The sequence below is a fragment of the Rhineura floridana genome, chromosome 14, assembly GCF_030035675.1.
Source record: "Rhineura floridana isolate rRhiFlo1 chromosome 14, rRhiFlo1.hap2, whole genome shotgun sequence".
Taxonomy (NCBI): domain Eukaryota; kingdom Metazoa; phylum Chordata; class Lepidosauria; order Squamata; family Rhineuridae; genus Rhineura; species Rhineura floridana.
This window is the reverse complement of record NC_084493.1, coordinates 34409485-34426288: the sequence shown is the minus strand read 5'-3', so window position 1 is coordinate 34426288 and position 16804 is coordinate 34409485. Positions and strand designations below refer to the sequence as shown.

Sequence of the window (16804 nt, the reverse complement as noted above, 5' to 3'; positions counted from 1 at the left end):
CGGGGGAATTCGCCCGGCGATTACAAGTGCTGATCCCTTGCACTGCCCACAATCCCCCTGGATGGTCAGGGGCACCTGGAGACACACCCCCCGGCCGGCGCTGCTTCAGAGTGGTGAGCGACAAGGAACTCCATTACAGCCACTACTACCAAACCATCAGGAAATTCAAACTTTTGCGCTCGTACATTCAAGCGCATGCGCCTTGTTGTGCTTTGTTGCAAAAGGGGAGAGGAGCATACATCATATTTTTGCGGACCAATTGGCTAATAGTGGGGAGTGTTATGGGTGGAGCTGGGAAAAAGCGAGAAGAAATATGGGTCCTCTCGCTGCGTGCGTCGGTGCAAAAAAAGCGGGGGTTTTTTATTGGGAAAGAGCGAACAAACAGGCAAAGTGAGGACTGTCAGATGACGAACTGGATATGGAAAACGTGGATTATCCCGCTCCATTTGGATGAGCCCTAATTGCTTCTAATTGAGACCGCTGTATTAGTGAAGCGCTGTAAAGCAAAGCACTGTAAAGCGGGTCCCTACTGTATTTATTTTATGAACGTAATCTTATTGTTGATTTTGTGTCATTCACTGCCACAATATTTTTTTCTTAAAGTTGGCGTCATGTACATTTTTGCAAATAATAAATAAATCTTTGCATCAGCAGGTGTAAACCATATGCCGGCAATATCCACCACTGCAAGGGGGAAACTGGTGAGAGTTGGGAGTGCAATATGGGAGGTGTAGGCCTCAGTTGGAATCCTATGCTGCCCCTGACAACAGCATTATGTTATGCTTGCAAAAGAGGTGGTGTACCTTCCAGAGGAGTCAGTGGAAAGCTCAATGTCACTACCCCATCTACATAATGGGGGATAAAGTTCTGGCTAACTCTGCATCCAATCACAGTACACATGGGGAACTCATATCTCATAGATCAAGACATGCAACTTCAGACTCCTTCTCATTGGAGCCCTCCAGACTGGGGTGGGGAGTCTTCAACATGCCATTGATGCAATCATAGGGCATTAGTGGTGGATTTATACTGGATACATCATTCTGCTTTATTAGTTGTTCTGCAATGCATCCTTAAGCTGCTACATTACTGCCATCTGGAGGGGCATTCTTGCACTATAGTGCAACAAAAGTGAGACAAAAAATAAATTAGATGCAACACACACACACCCTGACTGCCAACCTAATCCGGAACCAGCAGCCCTTTCCCTGAGAAGACTGGGAGGTAGATGAGAGACGTGTGGGTGGTGATAGTGTGCCTACACTCATAAGAGGCAGCAGCAGCAGCACCTTTGCATGAACTTCAGCAATATGCCAAGTGCAACATTAAGTTTGTACAGGACACACAGATATGTGTTAATATTTATGTAGACCATAATCCAATATCACTGCTATTGGAGTGGAATGAGGTACAGCCAAATAAGTAGTGGACATTAAATGTGACACTACTTAAAGACCCTACAGTTGTAACTAATATTAGACCACAACTAGAAAGTCCCCCCCCCAAACAGATAGTTCACAGGGGATAAAGCAGACTGTATGGAATACAAGCACAGCCTTTATTAGGAGTCAGTTCATCAATATACTTGATTTTGGGGTTACATTTCCTAAGTGGATTAACATCATTTATAGTTCCCCAACATCAAATTTGACTATCAATGGACAAAGCTCACCTACATTGTACCTGAAAAGTGTACTGCAACTAGAAATGTTAGCCACAAGAATTGGGCAACACAGATGTACAAGACATATATATTTGGAATACTGAATATAAAATAAGCCTATATGTCAATGACATGGGAGTATTCTTAACAGATGTGGAAAGTTCAGCAGAAAAGCTTGAAGAACAACTGTATTAGTTAGGCCAAAATTTTGGGATATAAAGTAAATGTATCTAAAAGAGAACTGCTTCCCCTAAATTTTGGAAGTGGAAAAGTTAAGGATGAGAAATGGGTAAAACACATTAAAATATGTGAAAAGGTGACATCCTTGGCAATACATACGACATCAAAATTGGAGGAACCAGATTAACCATATTAATAAGTCTGGATAAGGCAAGTGACTCTACTGGGAAGAATAAACATCATAAAAATGAATGTCCTTGCTAGGATTTTATTTTTATTTCAAAATTTGTTAGTGCCCAGAGCAGAATGGCAAAGTATAATAGAAAAATGCACATGGAAAGAAAAAAACCCAGAGTATCAAAAAAAGTGGAGAAAGAAACCCAAAGAGAGAGTATCCCTGACTTGAGCCTCTACTTGAGCAGCTGGCCAAGTGTGGTCAACACAGTGGAACAATACAACAGAGAACTATAACAGAACTTCCAGTTAAAACTAAAATTAGGAACCTAATGTGGATTAAAAAAAGGAAAACTGTATACAGAGGAGAAACATACATAATAGATTTGGAAATATGGGACCAACATACAATTATTATCGCCCAAAATCTCTCCTCCCCACCCCACCCCCCTGGATTTTTAAATTGACAATGAAATATTTAACATGAAAGGTCAATTAGGAAACTTTAAAATGTGGAAGGACATGAATCTAGAGACTTTTCAGGATTGGAAAAGTAAAAGTTAAATTCAAACAACCCCCCCCCTTTTCCAGATTATACAGATAAGAACATTTTTCCATCAGCTGATTAGGGACAAAGAGGGGAAATTTGAGATACTATTAGAGACTGAGAGATTCAAACCTTTATCAAAAAGATACACCAAATGCTAAGAAAAGATCTAGAGCAAACCCACACTGTCTTATGCAAAAATGGAATAAAGATTTGAACATGGAGATTCCTGAAGAAGTGTGGCAGTTCATATTGCAAAAAGAGTCCAGTTTTCCAGTTTGGGCATTGTATAAAGAGGACCACATAAAGATGATGACTTAATAGTACTGGACACACTGGGAAAAGTAAAAAGAGCAGAGACAGAAAGTGCTGGGTTTGTCAGGAGCAGAAATGAGATTTTTTTGCATATGTGGTGGGACTGCAGAAAAGCAAGATGTTTACAGAGAGCAGTAGGAGAAATAGTTAAATACATTTTCAACGTTCAATCGGTTGTAGATCCTTTGCTATATCTTCTAAATTATAAGCAGCAAGAGAGTATTAAGAATATATAATAGCAATTGTGAGGATACTCTTCACTAAAATGTGGAAACAGGAAAAAGAACCAAGGAAAATGGAACTGATTAGGAAAATTTATGAAGACTTGGAGGTTAAAAAATTGATTGCGCTGCTGCAACCTTATAAAATACTGAAGAAGGAAATGGAAAAATGGGCTCCAACGATCACTTATATTAAAAGAGAGCTGGGTACAAAGGAGCTAGCAATAAATTATTTGCTGCCATAAATTACCAGTCATAATTCATGAAGTTTTAATTTATTAACAATTGATTAATGGCTAATTATTATTTATTGAACCATTGAAATATTAGTTATTGAAATATTAGTATTGTGAATTTAATTACTGTAAAATCATAGAGTCATAAAATCTTAGAGTTGGAAGGGGCCTATAAGGCCATCGAGTCCAACCCCCGGCTCAATGCAGGAATCCAAATCAAAGCATACCCGACAGGTGGCTGTCCGCTACCTCTTGAATGCCTCCAGTGTTGGAGAGCCCATCACCTCCCTAGGTCATTGGTTCCATTGCCATACTGCTCTAACAGTTGGGATGTTTTTCCTGGTGTTCAGTTGAAATCTGGCTTCCTGTAACTTGAGCCCATTATTCCATGTCCTGCATCTGGGACGATTGGGAGATCTCTGGATTATTAATTGTTTGCTAAGGCAACAAAATATTATCTGTATTTATTGTTACTTCTTATGTGTAAGCGTATTTTTTATGAATGTAGGAGTGAGTGTATTCTAGCTTAACAAATAATTTAAAAAATTAACCAGAAATTTTGTGATATAAAAAGCTACAGGATTTCAGCCGGAAGTTACAGGACATGCACAGCTTGGAAACAATCCGTGTATGTCTGCCCCTAAACATTTGCAGGCACAAACAGTCCTGAAAGTGGGATTGTGTATAAATGGCCCGATACCATCATGAGCACAAATCCTCATGAATGCACAATAAAAAGCACATCTGGAGCGGCCCTGCGACAGCAAGATGAGACAAGTGGCAACAGCCAAGTGGAGACTTTGTGATGGGACTCTTTGCACAAACAGCCAGAGAGACCAAAAAGGACAGATGTCATGATCCCCTCTGAGAACTCTAAGTCAGACCGGGAGTGGGAGGCACTTGAAGAAGTGGGGATGAGACAACAGAGCAGAGCCCTTTTGACAACCCACCCACCCACCTACCCCACTGCCTCCAGATAAGCCCAGATCTACCGATGAGGCGGACATCCAAGAGGCTGCCTCTCCTTCACCTGCAGAGGAGAGGGGGCCTTTAGAGACTGTGGAGGCTGCTTCAGTGCTGGAGGACAAAGGTGGCAGGTCCAGCAATGCCTTGTCCCCCTAGGCAGAGTGCCCACATTCAGGCCAGAGATTCCCACAGGCCAGGGATTCTCATAGGTATCTCAACATTCTCTGTCTCTGCTTAAAAGCTTGGTGAGTACGCAGGGAAACTTGTGGAACAACTTCACAGCTCTCGTGCAGCCTTGAAACCCTTGCTGCTGATCTTCGACTTCTGGATCTTGTCCTTCATTCTGAACTGGGCTTATTGTTGCCGTCCTTTTTCCTTGTAAGAGCACCTGGACTCGATTCTGCTCTCTCCATGATGCTGTGCTAGTACTACTAGAGAAAGGGCGGGATGGATGGATGGATGGATGGATGGATGGATGGATGGATGGATGGATGGATGGGTGGGTGGATGGATGGATGGATGGATGGATGGATGGATGGATGGATGGATGGATGGATGGATGGATGGATGGATATTAGTCTCCAATAATAAACATTGCCTTCCTTTACTTACCAGAAACTGCACCTGTCATCATTTTTGGGCAGGAGCCAAGACAACTAAAAGTGCAGGTGCAACTAACCCCCAACAGGAGCCTCCTCCACTGCTGCAACTGGGGCTAGAAGGACACTGCGACCTACACAGGTCAGCAATGGAGCAGGAGGCTGTGCCTGAAGGCACTTCCTCTTCCAAATCTTCCAGGAAAAGAAATAGGTACGCAGAGTGCTCAGACACACGTGCCCATAGTGGGAAACTGTATACTGAATGATAGCCTGCTTCTACACGGGCTTCCAGTAGTCCCCCATCCAGCTTTCCGATCAGGGCTGGAGCTGCTTCACTTCACAGGAGCTGCCAGGCAGCCCTCCCCACAGAAGAGACTCAGGGTAATAGTGCACCTCTTGCCCACACTCTTCAAGCCTACATAGGCTCGCAGAGGTCAAGGCGATGGGGACCAGGGTCACTTTTCTTGGTGACCACCAGACACTCTCTTCCACTGATGGTTAGAGATGGCCAAACTCACATTTCCAGGCCACACAGAACAGGACAAGTAGAAACTGAGGGTTCCAGTGCAATGTCTTTCAACTGTTACATGAGTATTGTTGCAGTTACTGCACTGTCTTCCCTAATAGGTGGAGCTCCAATGTAGAAAGCAGGGAAGAGTATCTAGGTGGATAATACCCTTTCTCACAGTTCTCACCCAGTATCCACAAATGGGCACAGGTACTCCACTTATCCATTGCAGCTGTTACCTGTGACTCATTACCACTCTCCTGTGTCTTTTGTCTCCCCACAGGCAACCAGGCAGCCTTCAACACACAGACAGTTCTCAATGTCATGCAGCCTCCACAAGCGAAGCCTCCACCACCAGTTGCCAACATGTAGCCAGCTGTCCTTCTGTTCGGTTGCCACCCTTGTCCTCCCAGGGAACTTGTGCTCTTCCAAAGTGTACTCTTGACAATAATGGGATACCCAGCATGCATCTGATGTTCCTCTGCCTGCCATGAATCTTTTAAAGGCAGAGCACTCCTGCAAGATTATTCTTTGATGATGCTTTCAGAGCTCACTCAACAGATGCAGTCTAGTAAAACCTGCAAATGTTTCAACTATGTCTCTTTTCTCAAGATGGTTGGCACATAGGAAGGTGCACACGCATGCACACACACACACATACACACCTGTTTCTCACTCACCTCAGATGTCTCCACAATGTGACATGTGAACTGAGAAGGGAAGGGAATGGGTCCTCCAGCCTCGTGTCCCACTGGGGCTGAAGGTCTGCATCTTTTAAATGGCCTTACCACTGAAATACTAAAATGAGCCTTTGGAGTCTTCCTGCAGGCCTATCCATGATAGCTTGTGAAGGAGGAAGCACTATCATCTCTTTCTGGTTGCCTGGCTGTGCATTCTGTGTGGGTATTATATAAGTGTGTGTACTGGGAATGATGAGATCATGAAGTCATTCAGCCAGCCATCTGTGTGTGTTGTTTAACAGCATATGTCTATAAGAGCTCCACTGGATCAGGCCAATGGCCCATGTACTCCAGCATCCTGTACTCACAGTGGCCAACCAGATGCTTATTATGGGAAGGGTAGTGGCAGAAATGTCATGAACTCCATGGGAATGCCTGTTGGAGTTGCAATGCTAGCTTTTGATTCTTCAGCTATTGGGCCATTGGGTACTGCTGGTTAAGCATCGGACTTTGACTATTATGATGGTGTTAGTCCTGGTGGCATAACCACTTAGTGTATCGTGGGACCATAGGATCATCCTGCTTGTGTCATTCGCTAAGGAATACATTTGACTGTTACCATCTTTAAACACCCATGTTCCATGTGTAGACCTATCTGGACAATGGCGTCATGGGTAGAGTCTCCCCTTTTTTGAGGAGGAAAATTGTTCAAGTCAAGCCATTGCACATACAGGCCTTTGCACAGAGCACCCACCTCACAAATGGAGTTTGTGCATGGGCAAAGCAATCCCTCTAGCACATGAATCAGAGCACTGCCCAAAGAGTTTTTCAAATCATGCCTGGCTTCTTCTGCTGCGGATGGAAAAGAACAACCAGAACATTCTTTCTCCTGATGGCAAAGGGGAGGGACAGTCCAGTCATATGTGATTCCTTGGGGTGGTACTGTTGTCTTTGTCTGACTAGGCAAGCCAATGAGTATTTTTTTAAAAAGACATCCTTAAATAAAGCTTGCTGTGGTTTGGGAAAATATTTCCACTTCCACTGTTTTATACAGGCACTTCAAACTGACCACCAAGCCAAACCTTGAACCATCATCAAGGCAGCTGAGGCGTTAGTGCCATTGCTTTGACTGCATAAAAAGGTGATTTCCTGGCAGCATGTGTAAAAGAAAATTGGAGCTCACCATTCCCTCTTTTGCAAAGCCAGAAGCAGGGCTATTTTAAGCTCTGCTGGTTATTTATTCCTTATAATAGTTTTGTTTATCTCACCACCACCACCACCACCACCACCCTTTACAGCTGTAAAAGCTCAAGGAGTCTCCAATACATACGAATGCCAACTTATGTGTCATCATGGCCTGATCTCAGTCTTAACTTCTTCAGTCTTCTTGGCAATGCTATTTTTTAACATCAAGATCCGTGCTACCCTGAAGCTGGAAAGAAGACTTTGAATAGACCTTCTGCATTTACCACAAAAAATATGAAAACAAAACCTAGGGGCCCCCATTACTCATTTTCTCTAGTTTTTCTGATTCCCTCTTTCTCCACTCTCTGCAGATATTTATGAAGTAAAGTCACCTTGGCATCAGTGGGCTTCCAAAATAATATTGGAAGTTTCCCTGTTGGGTGACTTTTGAAGTTTAATTTTCCTGAGCCATGTAAATGACCTCATTTTGTTAGATCTGGGTTAACCAAAGGGGTTTGCTCCCCTGGAAATTCCAAGTGACAGCAAAACTGACCCTCCTCACACACACACACACACACACCGCTTTCTGAGGCCTGGGGGACTGCCCAGAGCTGACCGTTATACAACAATTTCCAGACTGGTTCTTTTTTTAGTCTTTCTACTGGCTATAAATACAGTGAACTTAGGCACAGAGCAAGCTTTAGGGCTCTGAGAAGATCCATTTAAGTTGCTGAGAAAGAAGGAAGGTATATTTTTAGGAGAAATAAAAGCTCATAAACAATCCAATAAATATCTTGGCAACTGAGGATCTAGCTCTCATGAAAGTAGGGAGATGGTTCCAAAAGACTTTCATTTCATGGCTTTGTGAAAAATTTAAAATGCAATCCTATACTGAAGATCTGCTAGATAAAGGGCTGTGAGATTTGGTGGAAAGCCAGGCACATTGTTGCTACCATGAAAGATATGCACACACCCACACTAAACCCAGGACTGAGTCATTGGTGGAATGTAGGTGGCATAGGGCAGGATCACACTTGCACCACATCCTATCCCCCTTCAATCCATGGCCACACCACTGTTGATGGCACAACTTTACGCCAGCCCCAGATCTGGCATAAAGCATTTCCCTTCTGTTGACTTCAGTGAGACGGGGGGGGGAGATCAAAAATATCTGCTCTCACATGGAGGACCACCCTGCCTCTGTCACCGTGACAGAATATGGTGTAACACATACTGTTGTGACTCAGTCACAACACCTTACCCCTCCATGCACACACACCAGTATGTAAACCCCACGCATAGGGCAGGTTACACCACATGGGGCTCTTTGGCCTCAGGTCATGTACACTTAAAGCTCTCACTGTGGAGAAAGGATGCATTGCTCAAAACAGCCTGGCCTCAGAAGACACGTGGGAGCTTGGCCACATTGCTAGCAAATCTCTGCATAGAACCCTAACTTTTCCAAAACATTTCTGAAGACACATTTAAATGTGAATGTTCATGTGGATAAAATAAAGTTCACAGAATATTGGGGCAAAGCAGACTTATCGATGAACTTATGTGAAAATGACATGGGTGAGAATTGGGCTGATGCATCCATCCCTCCCTCTTCAGGTGACATAAGGAAGCCAGCACAGTGTCACCTGTTCCTATAAAGCCTCAGACTTTGGCTTGGAGCCACAGTCTGAACAATTGGTTAGCTGAGTGAAAACCAAGCACAGCTTTCATACTGTCCAAACCTGCTCATTGCTTGCTTTGCCTTCAGATCATCAGCCATGAAAGTACCAAAAAAGCACAGCAGGAGTGAACAGGCTACACCAAGCCAAAAGTGCCTACAGGCTACGTATTGTTTAGTACACAACCCAGATGACTCAGAGCCAACCAGAACACGACAGGCAAAAGCACACCAGAGCTGCTACTAGACAACTCAGCACTGAGTAAGACTCCTCCTAGACCTCAAATTAAGCCTTCAGTGCCAGTTTACACAAGCTGCAGAGAAGCTGGCAAACCTGTTTCTGAACTATGCCACTACAGAGTGCAGGTAGGGCACACATAAATGAATTCTCCATTCCCAGGAAAAAATAACTCTTGTACATAGAAAACTGGCTTTGCAGTGAAAAGGCTAGACAAGGACCCTTTCTTCATGACATAGTTTTCTGTGCAGGGTATTTTATTTTATTTTATTTTGTGTGGAAGAACATTCAATTGAGCCGCGATGTCAGAGAATGGTGTGGTGTGTACAACATCTGACATTTGCATGACTGGAAGCCAGTAGCCTCCTCTACAAAGGTCAGAGTCACATCGTTTGCTCCACCCACTTGTACCCCTGGCCCCATTATTGTTCCTGGCCTTGCTCCCCACCTGCATGTGGCTCCAATGAGGGAATGCAGCCCTCAGGCCGAAAAATATCCCCCACCCTTGCCATAGACCCTGAACATATTGAAAAAATATTGACATTCATCAAGAGAAAAATTTCTCTCCCCACCAACAAAACTCCATCTCACCGGCCATTCCAAACCACAAGAAAATCACTTGGGAAAGAGTCGGCATGCATTTATACAAATTGTACGCTGTGCCCAATGGAGGTGGATCCATTTGGACGAATGGGGCACTATGCCACCACCCTCAGTCTGCCCTCAGCCAGCCCCCACTTGCCTGCTTTCTTACTCACAACTAGCCCAAAGGGATGGCTCTGGATGGCACCTTCCTCCTCCTCCTCTTCCTCTGTCTCAGTGATGCTATTGCAGAACTCAGCAGGGAGGACGAAGGTGATCAAACTAGAACGAGTTGGCTCTGCCTGTCATAGGCTCTAACTATGGTTGGCCTCCCGGTCTTCTGCCCTAACAGTTCCAATGGGCACCAGCCACCACTGGCTGTGACCACTAGATTAGGAACCTTGGAAAAGGCAGGGCTCTAGTGGCATGCAGAGTCTGAACATGCACCGCGGTGGGATCAAGGGCAGGAGGTATGATCCTGCCCCACCCTATGCACATATTCATCATAACGTGCGCGCTGGGCTGAATTAAGGCTTGCCCTAAGCCATGTCAAGATTCAGAGGCCTCATACTGTTTGTGAGATTTGTGCCTCCAGGTATTGGCCCTGGATGGTCAAGCCATTGTGTTTAAAGATGGCCCCAGTAGGGATGACCCATAATCTCTACTTTACATCTGCCCTGATATCTCTAGATTGGATGAGTAAAAAATATGGAATATGTTTTTATTCACTACACGCCGCAGGATAGGACCAAGAAAAAACCTTCCTCACGGTGCCTCCAGTTAACAATTTCCTTTGCATTCTTCATTGCTGTGCAGAAAAAGCTTGGGAAATGGCCAGAAATGTGTAGAAAAGAAAATGTACAGTCCCAGCATGTCATTAGGACTTAAATAAATAAAGGAATGAGTGGGTAATCAAATGTAAATGCTGCAGGAAGACTTTGTTTTCTGTAAAAGCACTGTAAAAACCTTGCAGTGTTTTGATATATACCATGAAATATAGGCTATTCCTGAACAGAACCTCTGTATTCCAGAAGCCACCAATATGGTTACAGGGTGTTATGGCTGCCATGATGAGCTGTCAATTGCTAAATACACAAGCAGTAGGAAGGAGATTGTTAATGGCCAAAGCATAAATTAAGAGCACTCAGGGCCTATTTAGTTCACAAACTGTTATAATTCCACAATTTATAAAAAGTATACACCAACCCTTAGCCAACTAAACATGTCCCTTTCTTTTAGATTCTTGTTGGGGAGAAAAAAAGTGATTCCCTTTGCCAAAGCATGCTCTGGTTGTCTTGAGTACACTGGTGTGGAAAGGAAACACAACACTAGTTTCTCCTGCACTATGTAGCATTTCTGACATTGCCAGAGTTGCAAGGAAGAAGCCATGGGCGTTCTTGGGTCACGTGAGATGAGCTCCTGAGAATTTTTTCAGGGCCAGGCTATATATGCATGCACTACCCTTCAATGTTGGTGAGAACTGGGTGTATTCGGTTTTCGGATATCCATACACAAGCAGAAAACGTAATGCAAGAATCATTAAATCATTTCATTTGCCATCCTGGGCTCCTACTGGGAGGAAGGGCGGGACATAAATATAATAAATAAATAAATAAATAATCCCTGGGAAACTGCTCTTGGTTGACAGCAGAAGACATGATGGAAGGGCCTCTTTGTGTGGCTAGAGGAACATGCTTGGTGTGAGGCGGAAGGACCAACTGCATCAAGAGAACCTGGTCTGGTGACTTCTGAGAAATCCTGGAGTGCCTTGAGGCTTATCAAGAATCTCCCGGTTAAGGGATCATTAGTGATGGACTCAGAGCTTGGAAAAGTTACTTTTTTGAACTACAACTCCCATCAGCCCAATCCAGTGGCCATGCTGGCTGGGGTTGATGGGAGTTGTAGTTCAAAAAAGTAACTTTTCCAAGCTCTGGATGGACTGTCTTTCCTTAGTGATGTCTTGCCCGTCATGCACCACTGATCTCCTGCCTTCCTAGTTCTCATGGGGTGCCAATGAGACTCCACAAGCTTGGCCAATGGGCCATGTGCCCTTCAGTGTACCCCAGGCTCTGTGTAATATTCATGGACTCATTAGCAGATGTTAGGCTTTAAAGCTTAACACCAGCACCTTGGATTGAGCCTGCAAACAAACTAGCAGCCAGTGCAGACCACATAAAGCTTGCATGATAGACTGAAAACACCTCTTGCACCGGCCAGCATCCTGGCTGTGGATGCAGTTTCCAAGTACTTTTCAAGGGCAGCCCCAGATAGGGCATGTTGCAGTAATCTAATCTGGAGGTCACAAGGGCATGAATGGCTGTAGCAAGGTCCAGCTTTCTCAGAAAGGGTCATAGTTGGCAAAGCTGGTACCGTTGTTCGGCAGTGGGGATGGTCTTCTCCCCACTGCTGCTGTGCTTTTCAGCCTAGGCAGTGGGCCAGCTTCAGCAAGGAGCATGCAATGGGGCAAGGCTGCCTGGCAGCGTGCCTGGATGTGAATGGCTCTTCTGGCCCCTGAGACTGCAGCCACCTGCTGCCATTTTAATTTAAGGAATGTCTCCAAAGTGAGGCGAACGACAGCATGCCCAGACAATTGTGTGCCACCTTTGAAGTCACAGGCTAATGAGAGGACTGGAGCATTGGGGGGTGTGATAAATTAAGATGGCCTTGGCTGCCAAAGCCACACGTCCAAGTGTGCTGCCGCCACTGCTGTCACCACCTCTCTAACAGCATTTGACACAAACACACCCAGGCTGTGGGGGCCCAAACTAGGCCTCATGGTCCAGCCCTACTGGCACCACAGTTGCCTGGGATCAACCATGGAGCAATCTTCTCCACCAGTCATTGCCAGACTCTTCAGTGGCACCCTGAGGTTCCCTGGGGGTTTAATGAGGGAACTCCTTGATGAGATCAGTAATGGGGGACAATCTGCTTTTGCACACCACTGTTAATATTCCCACTCAATCCTCAGCCACAAGATGATTGTTCCAGAGCAACCTTCTTAGCAAGGCTGGCGCCAAACAGCGGCCAGGTTGGGCCGTGGCCAAGGGCCCCTGCGGCCCAGAGAGGCCCCTGAAGGGCCACTCCTTAGGGTGCGGGGGTAGTGCTCCTCTTCTGTGAACTTCAGCAGGGTCGACTCCCGACCCTGCTGCAAATTGCAGAGACGGAACTCCCAGACCCCCTACAAACTGTGCAGGCCCGTGGCGCCCACCCACTCCACCTACCTCTCCTCCCTTTCTGTGAATGCCATGTGCGCTGCATGCATAGCTGCCATCAACCAAGATGGCAGCAGAGGATTCTCTAAGGGGCTGATGCCCCTACCACCATCTTGATTGATGGCAGGCATATGTGTGCACACAGCATAGTGCACATGTGTGTCATCAACAAAGATGGCAGCAGGGGTATCACCCCTTAGAGAAGCCGCTGCTGCCATCTTAGTTGATGGCATTGTCCTGCGCACCCAGCACCCAGGGCATTCACAGGAAGAGAGAAGAGGTAGGTGGAGCTGTCCTGCATGGTCTGTAGGGGGGGCTGGGAGCAGGGGGCCAGGAGCAGGCTGGCACCCAAGGGCCCAGTCACACCTGGTGCCGGCCCTGCTTCTTAGTAAACACTGGGGAATGGTGAGGTCCAGTAGACCCTTCTAGTGCTTTGTGCAACTTGACTAGAACGTACTCCTAGAATACAGCTCTCTCTCTCTCTCTCTCTCTCTCTCTCTCTCTGTATGTGTGTGTGTGTAACTGTTTGCAGGCTGACCTGTGAGAGAATTTGGAAAAGGCCCTATAAGTAGGAAAGATTGGGCAAATCACATCATAAATCTAGATCCATCAAAGGATATAAATATATTCTCAGGAGTAGATAGGTCATTATATTATGCTTTGTTACAACAGCAACTGTGCATGTAGTGACAAAATCGACTCATATATTGTATGCATACTGACCGCTGAAGAAGACCCATTCAGGGTAGAAACACGTTTGGTCCCCTATCTAAGTATTTGGGTGCTACATCTGGTTTGTCACAACATTGTTGGCTACATTAATTGATATTATGATATATTCCATATATGTGTCAATAACACGGAATTTTTAGACATCTGATTTTATTTATTGGTATTTTCCCATGTCTGCATTGCCATCTGTGCATGCGTGTGTAACTAGGGTAAGGACGGGCGGATTTGTCCATTCTGGGTTCCCATTTTTCCAATCTTGAGTTCAGTTCTCCACAACAACCACTTCCTCCTTATGAAAATTATCACCCTGTCTAAGTGCAAATTTCTCCTTACATGTGTTTGTATGCAATTTTGCCTAATGTACGCATTTTTATAAAGCAATGAGTCCTTAATATAACATATTTTGTATGTTATTTTCACAAAAGGCATGCATTTGTATGCCCACACTTGGCTGCAGGGCTGCATTGCAAAATTTGGAGAAATATGAATGTTGATGGCTGTGTTTCGATTTGCATATTGTTTTTGAGAGTGTGAATTAGGTAGATTCACTATGAAATGCAAGCATCACCGAGCTCCGAGAGGTCGCGGGAGAGGAAGGGCAGCCGCCGCAGGGGGGGGATTCCCAAGCCTCCTTCGCGCCTCGGTCTAGCGCCGCCCTGGGGAGCCCCTCCTCCTCTTGGAGGCTTGGTGCCCCACCCCTGGGCTTTCCTTGCCTCCCATGGTGCGGCAGTCCTCACTAGCCTCCCTCCCTCCCTGCAGAGGCGGGCCGCAGAGCCCCACGGCTAGCTCGCAGCGGCATCTCGCTGGTGGTCCTGGGCCACTTGACCTTGGTGCTGGGGGCCATTGTCCATGGCACGCTCCTGCGCCATGGGGCCCGGCCCGCGCACACCATCACCTTGGAGTACGCCGTGGCTAATGTCGTTGCGGTGGCTTCCGGGCTCTTGAGCTTTGCTCCTGGTGTCCTGGCAATCCTGGTGTCCTGGAGCTTCTCCCACCGTTACCTGCCTTGGATCCTGGTTGTTATCGCCCTGGCAAATGTCCTGATCTCAGGAGCCTGCTGCGTGGGGCTGGCACTTGCCATCTCCCTCACTGTTGTCAACAGTGGCCGTCTTCTCTTTACTGGTTGCAACAGTTCTGCCCTTCCAGCTGATGCCCGCACTGTGATAACAAACGAGTGCCCTTTTGACACTACCCACATCTATGACACAGCCCTGGTCCTCTGGCTTCCTTCCTTGTTGATGGCAGCAGTGGAAGCCGGTTTGTCTGCCTGGTGTTGCACAGCCTCCCTCTCTCTCTGTGGAATTGGCCCCTCTTCAGCCTCCTACAAAGTGGCCCTGCTTCAGGCAGCTGCCCCACAGGAGCTGGCTGCAGAGGAAGGCTCTGAAGGGGAGCCTCACCACCAGCCTCTGGTTGAAATGGACAAGGAAGAGTGCTGCCTTTGAGGGTGGAGGGAAGAGAGTGACCTACTTTTGCTGCTAGACTGTCCATGTTCTTGCATGGACAGATGGGCTTGTGTTCAAGGTGCAGAGCTGGCCAGGCAGGAATCTCTCCCAAATTGTTTTTTTAAGTGTTTTTAAATTTGTATATTTGTTTATAATGTTTTTAATTGTAAACCACTCAGAGAGCTTCAGCTATGGGGCGGTATACCAATGTAAATCATCATCATCATCATCATCATCATCATCATCATCAAATTTCTCCCTCATCTCTAAACCAGGTTTTCCAACTGTCCATCTATAGTGCTCTGTCCTGCATTCAGAGCCCTATTTCCACTCCTAGTCTGGCAGACTGAGTGCTGTGCAGTACCAGCCTGCCTACACATTCCTTCACCTGACTCCAAGGGCCAATCCTGGATCATTTTGCTCTAAAAAAGTTGGGGCAGCTCCCTTTCTCGGATTGCTGCCTGGGATCTTAAGCCCTAATGGGCTTTGACTATCCACCTGCCTCTGGTCCCTTTGAAAGTTGTCTCTGGAAGTTGCTCCTTTCCTGTGTCAGTCCATGTACCCTCTTGGGCCACTTGGATGGACAGCCAGCTCCCTCCAAGACCTGGAACATAACTGCTTGGTGTGTAGCCATTGCTGAAGCATGGCAAATGTGCTGTGATGCAGTGATGCAGAAAGGACTCTCTGAGGGTAGAACATTTCGAAACCACTGTCCTGTGCAGAAGCTGTGCAGAGCCCCAGCAGAACCCAGTCACCAACTCAAGCAAGAAACGAGGTCTTAAAACGGAACAGAAACACATTTAAATTTGAAAATAAACACATTGTTGGAGCAAGATTCATGCTCTCTGAAAAGATAAGAGCCAGCATTTTCCTCTAGAGATCACACATTAACATGTCACGGACGCAAAAGACGAGGCAGGGATGGGATCTGACACACCAAGTGACCTGCCAGTCCCTGTCTAAGACTTCATGGTATGAAACCAGTGTGTACAATCAACAAAAGTTTGTACTGCTCCAATTCAGGCTGCCAACAGGGTGGATCACGTGACTGGATGCTCTTCTGTATTGCAACACTTCTTGGCTGGCAAGTCGGTGCTGTCAGAGGAGGAGAAGGACGAGGAGGAGGAGCCACCTCCAGCCTGTGAGAATGCCGGCACCAAAAGATCCAAGTCTATAATATGAATTTCTCTTTTTAACCAATCAGAATTAATGTTTCGCTGATGTTTTTAATGATGTTTTTATAGTTGCTTTTTGCACGTTTTATTTTGATATGTTTGATACCATCTTGATGTATATTTTTATGTAAGTGCAGATTGTAAATACCCAGATAAATAAATAAATCCCAGCTAAAGAGCAACAATGTAATATACATCTATGGAGCCAGAGTCATTGTGCACCTCAAGAGTTCAGGGGTCTCCTTGAGAGCAAACAATCCCTGAATGATGGGGCTTAGATTGTCCTCCAGGAAGCCAGAGTATATATGGCCTCCATTTTGAGCCCTTCATTTGCTAGAAATGCTGGCTCCCAAACCTTGTCACTCCTCCTTGCTGGTCTGTCTTGCCTGATTCCCTTTGATTTTTGACCTTGGACTTGACCAGGTCTCTGAGATATGTCTCAGACCTGGACTGATACCCTGTGCGCGACCTTGG

At 45.8% G+C, this 16804-nt stretch overlaps 2 protein-coding genes across 2 annotated transcripts in view; one reads left to right on the top strand and one right to left on the bottom strand.

Annotated features, from left to right (window-relative positions):
- Positions 1 to 16804, bottom strand: part of KLF13 (KLF transcription factor 13) — a 51313-nt gene that overhangs the window by 17885 nt on the left and 16624 nt on the right. The gene's annotated exons all lie outside the window — the stretch shown is intronic.
- On the top strand, positions 12586 to 16337 carry LOC133369976 (keratinocyte-associated protein 3-like). Its single transcript, XM_061595832.1, has 3 exons — positions 12586 to 12679; positions 14473 to 15017; positions 16179 to 16337. Exons 1-3 carry the CDS (start codon positions 12586 to 12588, stop codon positions 16335 to 16337), a joined length of 798 nt encoding a protein of 265 aa, XP_061451816.1.